Source organism: Crassostrea angulata, chromosome 9 (genome assembly GCF_025612915.1).
Source record: "Crassostrea angulata isolate pt1a10 chromosome 9, ASM2561291v2, whole genome shotgun sequence".
Taxonomy (NCBI): Eukaryota; Metazoa; Mollusca; class Bivalvia; order Ostreida; family Ostreidae; genus Magallana; species Magallana angulata.
The window spans coordinates 38,049,490-38,061,016 of NC_069119.1; the positions used below are offsets into that span (position 1 = coordinate 38,049,490).

Below are 11,527 nucleotides of genomic sequence, written 5' to 3' on the forward strand. Positions count from 1 at the left end.
CAAAACCTGTCGCACAGAATTCTCCCTCTATCAATCAGAGATGTTAACAAAGGCCCAGACACTGAATCATCTCATTGACTATATACAAAACGATTTCATGTGTAATGTGTTCTGTGACTTTGATTTCAAACACAGATGTTTAAAACAGAAGAAAGAAATAATCATTCATATTGACAGCCTACAGAGATATGTATACATATATGAACAGAGGAGAGTCATCAGACCGCTACACTTCCTCTCCTCCATAAAGACAGCCCTCCCCCAGATACATCCTACACTCCACACCAGCCAGCTCTCCATGACTGAGTCACTCAACAAGGAGGATGTGATGGAGTCACTGAGTGCAATCCAAATCACAGAGAGAGGAAACCGACGCTGGGGAAACCAGTGTCTTCTGAAACTGATGTCTGCTCCTGAGCTCCATGGATCTCTCACAGTGACAGGTGTTGATCGTTTTTATCACATTTCCTGTGTGACATCAGACCGGGTCTGGGTCAGTGATCATAGAAACAATCTCATCTTGACAGACACAACAGGTGTCCTTCTACATTGTGTGGAGGATTCATGTAGTGATTTATATGGAGGATTACACACAGTGAACAGTGAGAGTGAACTGATTTATATAGACAGGAATTATAACATCAAGAAACTGTCAAAGGATATGAAAACAACCACCACATTTATAGAGAGAACAGACTCTACATGGAGACCACGGTGTGTGTACTGGTCCCCGTCCACTGGATATCTACTGGTCGGGATGCGTCATATATATACAGAGACAGGCAAGGTAACCCGGTACAACCAGAGTGGACAACTGACACAAACCATACAGCACGACAACACAGGACGGCGACTGTATAGTAGTCCTACCTATATAACAGAGAACAACAATGGGGATGTCGTGGTGTCTGACTTATACAAAGACTATAAGTCTGGTGCTGTAGTGGTGACAGAGCGTGGAGGAAGACATCGTTTCTCCTACACAGGACCTCCATCAGGATTTGGACTAAACCCATGGGGAATCTGTACTGACGCGCTGTCACACATCCTCGTGTGCGATATTATAATCAAAACAGTACAGATGTTGAATAACGACGGTCAGTTCCTGTCACATCTACAGACAAATTCACAAGAGATGGTTGTACCATGCAGCCTGAGTTATGATGTCAACACTCACCGTCTCTGGTTCGGATCATACAACAAGGTGTGTGTCTACAGGTATATCACAAGACAGGACGCTCTGACAGGTAAGTCTGAGTCATTATCATTGATGTAGTATATATGTGTTAGGTATCATACAGGTTTTAATGAGATCTAAGTTTACCTTAGTTAATTTTGTTAGAGCACACAAGTCATATTAAATTGTTATACCCCCCCCCCCGCAAACAAAGTTTGGTGGGGTATATAGGAATCACCTTCTCCGTCCGTCCGTCTGTCCGTCCATCTGTCTGTTCAATTCGTGTCCGGTCCATATCTTTCTTATGGAGAAACATTGGAAGTTCTTACTTCACACAAAGATTGCTTATGACCTAAGGTTGTGTCATGACCTTGACCCGAGGTCATTTGGGCAAGGTCAAGGTCACTGGCAGGAAAAGTTCAAAATGTGTGTCCGGTCCATATCTTTCTTATGGAGAAACATTGGAAGTTTTTACTTCACACAAGGATTGCTTATGATCTAAGGGTGTGGCATGACCTTGACCCAAGGTCATTTGGGCAAGGTGAAGGTCACCGATAGAAAAAGTGCAAAATTTGTGTCCGGTCCATATTTTTTTAATGGAGAAGCATTTGAAGTTTTTACTTCACACAAAATTTGCTTATGACCTAAGGGTGTGTCATGACCTTGACCCAAGGTCATTTGGGCAAGTTCAAGGTCACCAGTAGAAAAGTGCAAAATTCATGTCCAGTCCATATCTTTTTAATTATAACTGACAAATATTTGAAGTTCTTAATTCACATCAAGATTGCTTATATCCTGAAGGTGTGTCATGCCCTTGACCCAAGGTCAATTGAGGAAGTTTAAAGTCATTGTTTAAAAAAAATTGGGCTCAGTATACTAATAATTCAAAATGTTTATATTAAATGGCTGCTTGTCATGTGGAATTTTGTTTGATATATACATGTATAGCTAATGTATGTTTGATTTGAGTCATGTTTGTTAACATAAGGATTCAAATGTCCTCATGCAATTAACAGTTAACTTGAACTAAAATGGAATTTAAAGAATAGAAATTGGTTTGTGTACTCATATAAGCATTAACAGTTTTAAAAGATAGAGCAGCTGTTATTTATTGAATATGGACGGTGAAATATATTCATCCAATATTTTCTATAATAAAAAAAATACATGATTTATGATTTTTTCTTAGCGGGGGGTATCAATTGTGAGCTTGCTCACAGTACCTCTAGTTAATTCAGTTTATATCTATTTCATTGTGATTGTTATTCATACATTAGCTATATATCGATGTTATTGTTATCCATTATTATATCAATGTACATGTTACCATATGTAGTTTATTCCTCAAACTTATTTAAATAAGAAAATGCAAACATTATCATGGTTATGAAATCAAGATATACAAGAGATATTCATTTATGTATTTAAATGAGTTTGACAATTACTTTAATCAAAGTATTTAATTAACTTAATCTACTCCTTGTAACAATACAGGATTAGAACTCTATGTTTGATGTTTGTAGATCAAAGTCGTGTGATGGAGTCACTGAATGGAATCCCAACCCCAGGGACAGAAAAATCGAAGCAAGGAAACCAGTGTCTGCTGAAACTGATGTCTCCCCCCGAGTTACTTCACTCTCTCACAGTGACAGATCTTGATTGTTTTTATCACATTTCCTGTGTGACACCAGACCGGGTCTGGGTCAGTGATGGTGAAAACAAACTCATCTTGACTGAAACAACAGGTGTCCCTCTACATCGTGTGGATTCATGTAGTGGTAAATATGGAGGATTACACACAGTGAACAGTGAGAGTGAACTGATTTATATAGACAGGAATTATAACATCAAGAAACTGTCAAAGGATATGAAAACAACCACCACATTTATAGAGATAACATACTCTACATGGAGACCACGGTGTGTGTACTGGTCCCCGTCCACTGGATATCTACTAGTCGGGATGCATCATATATATAAAGGCGAGGTAACCCGGTACAACCAGAGTGGACAACTGACACAAACCATACAGCACGACAACACAGGACGGCGACTGTATAGAAAACCTCGCTATATAACAGAGAACAACAATGGGGATGTCGTGGTGTCTGACTTATATAAAGACTATAAGTCTGGTGCTGTAGTGGTGACAGAGCGTGGAGGAAGACATCGTTTCTCCTACACAGGACCTCCATCAGGATCAGGACTAGAGCCTCTAGGAATCTGTACTGACGCGCTGTCACACATCCTGGTGTGTGATTGGATAACCAACACAGTACAGATGTTGGACAAGGACGGTCAGTTCCTGTCACATCTACAGACAAAATCACAAGTGATGGTTTTACCATGCAGCCTGAGTTATGATGTCAACACTCACCGTCTCTGGGTCGGATCATACAACAAGATGTGTGTCTACAGGTATATCACCAGACAGGACGCTCTGACAGGTAAGTCTGAGTCATTATCATTCACATTAATTAGATATAGATAACTAAGACTCACAGTCCGTGTTAATGATCAGTCAATAAGATACACATATAAGACATGTTTATCTGTGTGATTGTTTGTCAATATAAACAGCTCATTGTTACAGGGTTAGCTGTATCTACCAGTCATTGGGATTCATTGTTTATCTAAAATAAATAGAAATTGAATGTATAAATTTATAATAAGATGTGCAGTCACATGTCATTCTAATTAGTTAATTAATATTACAGGTCAGTGTAATTAATAAACCAGATGTTAATATAGTGACACATGTATTTGTAATTTGTTTTGTTACGAGTTCAAGTTGAATGAAATGATTTAACTAATTACATAACTAATAAAGCATGTGTCAATGTGATTAGGTTAAACTTATATGTCAATGTAGCTCTGTCTTATATTTACTGTATGATGTTGATTTATCAATTAACAGCTAATTAATCTCTAGTTGTAGATGAACACACATCCCGTCCTAATGAGGAGGCCACGTTCAGCTCATCAGCTGTAGAATGGAGATAGCTGGGATATTGACAGGTTGTAAATGTTTCTGTACAAATCTAGTCTGTTCTCAAAACCACGCATGTTGTTTGTCCCTTTGTTCAACATCTGCAGCTGAAATTGAGCTGTGTATAATTCACATGGACTGTAATACTGACTCCTGTTTATTTCACACTTTGTGATCACCCAAACATGGCTGTCTGTTGCTTTATGTGGATTAAAATGTAATGGAAATGGATTGGAGATATGAATAAGATAATAATTAATTGTGTCTTTATTTCACCATTAGATATGAAGACTGCTATTGAATACAAACATTGTGGATTCCTGACCATGATTTTCCATTTAAAATATCCCAACACAGTTATTGATGTAATCGGACAAAATATTTTCTGAAGAGACGGATACCAGCATCTTATTCAGTGATCTAATTGACCGTGTGTTTATATCTCTACACAGACTTATTCCGTGATGTAACGGACCATGTGTTTATAGTTCTACACAGACTTATTCAGTGATGTAACGGACCGTGTGTTTATATCTCTACACAGACTTATTCCGTGATGTAACGGACCATGTGTTTATAGTTCTACACAGACTTATTCAGTGATGTAACGGACCGTGTGTTTATATCTCTACACAGACTTATTCCGTGATGTAACGGACCGTGTGTTTATAGTTCTACACAGACTTATTCCGTGATGTAACGGAACGTGTGTTTATAGCTCTACACAAACTTATTCAGTGATGGAACGGACCGTGTGTTTATAGCTCTACGCAAACTTATTCCGTGATGTAACGGACTGTGTGTTTTAAGTTCTAGGCAAACCTATTTAGTGCTGTAACGGACCATGTGTTTATAGCGCTATACAAACTTATTCCATGATGTAACGGGCCATGTGTTTTAATTTCTACGCAAACGTATTTAGTGATGTAACGGATTATGTGTTTATAGCTCTACGCAAACTTTTTCAGTGATGTAACGGACCGTGTGTTTATAGCTTTACACAGACTTATTCAGTGATGTAACGGACCGTGTGTTTATAGCTCTACACAAACTTATTTAGTGATGTAACGGTCCGTGTGTTTATAGCTCTACACAAACTTATTTAGTGATGTAACGGACTGTGTGTTTAAAGCTCTACACAGACTTATTCAGTGATGTAATGGACCGTGTGTTTATACTTATTCAATGATGTAACGGACCGTATATTTATAGCTCTACACAAACTAATTCAGTGATGTAACGGACCGTGTGTTTATACTTATTCAGTGATGTAACGGACCGTATATTAATAGCTCAACAACAAATTATTCAGTGATGTAACGGACCGTGTGTTTATAGCTCTACACAGACTTATTCAGTGATGTAACGGAACTTGTTTGGGGAAAATGATTTCTCAGACAACTGGTTTTTAAAATGAAAATTATCATCAATTATACATGTATCTTGGTTTTACTTGCATGTTGATTCCAAAATTCTATGTCTTCTTAATACAATTATTCAATATTGTACACCCATTTCATTTTCCTTTATCTTTATGCCTGTTAACTTGAAGTTTTTGAAAGTTTTTTTTTAGAAGATCAAATACATGCAACCATAGTACATGCATAAATGTTTGATCAATGTTTTAATAATTTAAAATTAATAATTATAGCTGATAGAAATGATAATGATCTTTGAACTGAGTAAACATGAATTATAGGGATGACTAGCTTTTATAGGTGTACATTTATATAGAATTCCACCTTAATTTAGTCAGTTAAATTGCATTCTGCTAAAATCTAATCCATCTGGGCCAAAGCTTGTTTAATTTGTTTACATTTATCCTAAATATTTTTTTCCCAAGTAATCTCATTTTTGATTCACATTTGATGTATATGAAAGTGAATAAAATACGTCTAACTACCCATTTAGTTATATTTTTTTATTAGTCGGACTCTGTGCAGTTTACAAAAGAACAAGGAGACAATAATGGATCAAAATAATCATCTAAGTATTGTGATTCTACCTCAGTATGATGACTTATCAGGTATAAAAAGCAGGAAACAGAATGATTTGATTTTAAAAGGGACATAACTCCTCAAAAATTTATCATAATGCAGATTTCCTGAAAAAAAAGCGTTTTATTACACAGTTTATGAATTTAGGATTATATTTCACCATGTTGGGGTAGAATTTTATTTTAAAACGCTCATTTATGGTAGAATTTATCAACAATACAAACATTTTAACATCCCCAACACTCGGTTCTCAGATCAAATCCTTTAAGAAAATACATACATTTGAAACTCGGACTTGAGGCGGGACCAGGCTCTTCCAACAATTAAAACGTGCTATCTTTGAAATCAATTCATTTACTCTCCCAATCCTAATATATAGTAATGGGTACATTGTACAAGTCATATAAATATATTTACATATACCTGTATACAAACGGTGAAACCGTAATAGTAAGCAAAGCTAGATTCATATGTTCGTTAGGAATGGATAATCTCAAAAACTTATGAATATATAGATTTTTCAAAGTTCAACAAATTAAAGAACTATAGAGTATATAATTGAGCATTGTCTTTTCGTGCTAAGATTTTCGAATCGAAGATAATATGTTACATTCTAAAAGGTAGTGGAACCCGTTTTTAATGTGATCTATTTTACAGTAAATAAATTACAAACTTTTATGCCAATGTAAACTGTTCCACCGACCGACCTCTATTGTGAGACGGTGAATATCGCAATACATGTTATTCGAGATTTTCTTGGTAATCGATCATACGGACTTTGTTTTTAAAATTTATGTGAGACTTTTATCAGAGATATTGATATTACTGTCATATTCTTTAAGCATTTTTTTTAGGGAAGCACTTGTCATGTTGTAAATTTTGAATTTACCGGGTGGTAGTAAATACAAAATTTACATCACAATCATGTTGTAAATTTTGTGTTTTCTATATATGATGTTCCGATGGGGCCACTTCGACCTTCGCACTTAGGTTGAAGATGCGAGAGTGCGAAGTTGCGAAGGCAAAAGTGCGAGAGTACGGTGGCGAAGGAGCGAGAGTGCGAAGATGTGATGGCAAAGCGCGAAAATGCGATGGCGAAAGTGCAATAATAGGTGCGATAATAGTATAGCTTCTTCGCCTTCGCAACTTCTCACTTTCGCCTTCGCATCTTCACGCTTCGCCGCTGCATCTTTGCACTTTCGCTCCTTTGTAGTTGCACTTTTTCTCCTTCGCCGTTGCGCCTTCACACTCTTGCACCTCGACCTAAACATGTAAAGGTGTAAGTTCGAAGGTCGAAATGGCCCCATCGGAACACCATAATTTGCTACCACCCGGTAAATTCAAAACTTACAACATGACACACTTATCCATTTAGTATGGTGTTCCATCATCTTGTCTACCAATGAGGAGGCAGATGAGAAAAAAAATCGAATTAAAACTCTTACCTGACTACCTGAACCTTGTATAATATTGTTATCTATCTGAACATAAAAACAGACACATAGAAACTCATTTTGAGAAGCGCTGTCTGGATTTCTCTCTATATCTTGATGACGTCAGAAGAAATCAAGGTTCTATTGTCTGCGGCATGTTTTGTAATATCCATGATCACTCAGTGGTTGTTTGACCACAACATATTGTCCACATCTGATTTCCTCAGTTTCAGCCCTACTCTATTTATATAATCATATATACACTAGTGTTTTACCTGTTTCTCTACCATTATCTCGATATCCAATGTCTCTCTATGGTGGCCATCTGTTGTGAGGTCCCCACTACTGGTCACACCCTCACACTGACTCTGGTGTGTGCTGGTCCCCTCACAGTCCCTCTACTGATGGCAATCTGTAGTGAGGTCCCCACTACTGGTCACATCCTCACACTGACTCTGGTGTGTGCTGGTCCCCTCACAGTCTCTCTTCTGATGGCCATCTGTTGTGAGGTCCCCACTACTGGTCACACCCTCACACTGACTCTGGTGTGTGCTGGTCCCCGCACAGTCCCTCTCCAGATGGCCATCTGTAGTGAGGTCCCCCTACTGGGCACACCCTCACACTGACTCTGGTGTGTGCTGGTCCCCGCACATTCCCTCTCCTGATGGCCATCTGTTGTGAGGTCCCCACTACTGGTCACACCCTCACACTGAATCTGGTGTGTGCTGGTCCCCTCACAGTCCCTCTACTGATGGCCATCTGTTGTGAGGTCCCCACTACTGGTCACACCCTCACACTGACTCTGGTGTGTGCTGGTCCCTCACAGTCCCTCTCCTGATGGCCATCGGTTGTGAGGTCACCACTACCGGACACACCCTCACACTGACATGTGCTGGATCCTCTCACATCTGTTTATATCAATAATATATACAGTATATAATATCGAGTTAGGAACTTGTAATTCGAGGGGGAAGACTGGGTGGTGGTAGTGGGGGTGGGGTTCTAAAGAGGTTTGAAAAATAAGACAAACGTGCTGCTGTTCTTGGTTAGTAGATTTAAAGAAAGTTTTGTTGATATGAGACATTTACAATACAATACTATCTAAAAAGTATTATGTAAGCCAGTGTGATTAAAAGTTAAAATATACTTACATTTTGTGAAAAAAAATGAACAAAGCACTCCCATTTCTTTTAAAGTTAAGTTGTCTGTTGTGATACAATTTTAATCTATAAGTGGTTGTGTTCCTTAATATCTTACTATAAGGGTTAAAAGTCGGCGTTTCCTGTCCTCATATTTAAGTTGAATGCAGTATAAAGTGCTTTAGGAAGTCCAGATTTTTTCATAATCCCCCACCCCCTCCATGAACCTTAGAAGCATTTTAATTTCTGAATACATGTATAAAGTTTTTTTTTAGGAATTCCAGTGTTCTAAAGGTAATTTATATATTTCAGAGCAGACAGTTAAGGGATTGCAAATGTATAATACAAACGAAATCGAAAGTATATCCATGATATACATGTACAACAGTAAAATACAAGCCAGCCCCCCCCCCCCCCACACACACACAAGATGGAGCTCTGCCATTCAGCAAACTGACAGTTTACTAATTTGTTTCTGCTGTAGTGGAAGCAGTGAAGATGCACGATTGTTTCAAATGGCCATTGATTAATTACAACAGCATTTGACATAAAACAGAATAGGGGGAGATTGTCCAAACCTCTACAATATAGAATGGCACGGTAAATTTCACATTGCAAAGTTACTGAAATTAAGCATTGGTACCCCCCCCCCCCCATCCATCCTGATCCCCGGCAAACAAAATTATCAATCGAACCCACAGGCACATACCAATAAAAAATATTTTATATTAAGGTGGCCCGGCTCACTACACCTTGAATTTTTTTTTCAAATCAGCAGAAAATTACATGATTATGATAGATATCATAATGTATCAGAAGTATTTATATAAAGTCAAATATGCAAAAATTGTGCAATTAAATTTTCGAAAATTGTATTCAAAAATAAATAAAGGCTCCAGGCGGATTCGAACTCATCTGCGGTTCAGAAGCCCAATTTAATACTTTGACCACTGACCTACGACAACATACAACCCAAATCGAACGATATAAATAGTTTAACAAAACAATTAAATCTCCTTCTTGTGATGTAGTGTCTTAAAAAGTAAAAGTCTAGGTGTAGTGAGGTACCTTCAGAATATTTCCTATTCTCTAGGTTTCATCACAGCACAAGAAATTATCATACTACATTTATAAAAAAGAAATAAGCCTGTGCTTATAACTTTTGGAAAAAGTTTTGTGGATTTGGTGCTTCAACACAAAAATTGTATGCAAATAAAGGGCCCCTTCCCTTTCAAAAACTGTGTCTGAAGTTCAAGTTTATTGAGACGAACTAAATTCAGTGATCAAGTCATTCCAAGAATTATTCCATAGAACTTTATATGGCTGATGTGGATGAAATCATTGATATTCAAGGTGGCTCAATTTCTCTGAATGATCAGGGTTATCGTAAGTGCCAGCACAAAAATGTCAATCCACATCAAATTATGAATCTTGATCTTTGATCTTTGATCCTTAATGTGAATCTATAATATAATATACCAAAAAATCCTTAAAAACTGTCAACCAACAGAAAAATGTCACCATCCCAATGTATTAGCATGTGAGGACCTTGGCAGCGTCAGGAACCAACCCCCCCCCCCCCCCACACCAGAAAAAATATTATCAAATTCACATGCATGTAGTAATGTTAATGAGAGCAGATCTTGGACCCCTCTCTATGGCAAAGAAACTTATACCCACCTGAACCCCCACCCACCCCTTACAAAGTATATTTTGGAATATGCACTTTGTTGTCACTTCTATGCACCTTTGTGTAATTCTCTGGACAAATAGAATTGTATGTCAAATTATACTTTAAGTTTATGACATAGTGACCGACATGATACAACACAGAGAGAGAGAGAGAGAGAGAGAGAGAGAGAGAGAGAGAGAGAGAGAGAGAGAGAGTTATAACCAATATACATTCTTTAATAGAGATGAAAAGGCCCTATAGAAGCTGAAAGACTCAACAATACAACAATCCTTACAGGTAAAGACAGGACTCTTAATTATACTTTGTAAATGATTTCCATGGACAGACAAATGAATACTATTGCAGAGAACTTTTTATTTCAATTTTTACTTTTGAGATTTAGGTTAATAACAATAATTATACATATCCTTTTTAATTTGTTGAAATAACATAGTATCTACAATGTAAGTAAAACATTGAATCACATAAGATTACTTGCACCATAACCACCAAAACCATCAATCATTAGTTGCTATCAATTCAATGTTTTCAAAAATTCTAGAATTTCTAATCCGGAAGTCCAGTTTACGACCTGAGCTTGTATTTTCAGTCCATCCTTTCCTTCCTCTGATTCAGACTTCAACTTTTGGATCTTCTTCCAGAGCCTGTAGTTAATTCTCGGACAGACCACATCTTTTTCTTCCTTAACCCTACTCTTCCCTCATTCAGATCAGGCATCCCTTTTAAAACATTTAGCTTACCTTATGAAACTTTTAGATGCTGTTATATAATATGAAATGAAGACTTTGAAGCTAGACACAGGCAATGTGTCTTAATCCAGAGCCTTAACACAACTGATCAAAGAGAAAATGAAGGACCTTTATGAATATAATATAAAAACCAAAACAGACACCTAATGATAGTTCCAATGACCCACTATGAAAGTGAAACCAGCAGTCTTTATATTAGTCGTTCCTTATACAATTTGAAACCTTATGATTGTTGTTAATGCAGTTCTAGTTTTACTTTCATAACATGGCATGTATGAGTCAAAAAAATAGGAGTCACTAAGAGTGTTAAAACTTTCATTTGCTTCAGACTAAAATGATGCGAGGCGATG

General features: G+C 37.3%; 1 protein-coding gene and 1 pseudogene across 1 annotated transcript in view; one reads left to right on the plus strand and one right to left on the minus strand.

Annotated features, from left to right (window-relative positions):
• LOC128162328 (uncharacterized) overlaps positions 1 to 3,626 on the plus strand; it is a gene marked incomplete at its 3' end in the record, with an annotated part of 151,666 nt that extends 148,040 nt beyond the window's left edge. The window contains 2 exon segments of the mRNA XM_052825474.1: positions 1 to 1,247; positions 2,701 to 3,626. The exon segment at positions 1 to 1,247 is cut by the window's left edge and continues 400 nt beyond it. Coding sequence (XP_052681434.1) covers positions 1 to 1,247; positions 2,701 to 3,626 — 2,173 coding nt within the window.
• LOC128163007 (pyridoxal phosphate phosphatase PHOSPHO2-like) overlaps positions 1 to 11,247 on the minus strand; it is a 178,333-nt pseudogene extending 167,086 nt beyond the window's left edge.
• Between the last annotated feature and the right edge of the window lie 280 nt (positions 11,248 to 11,527).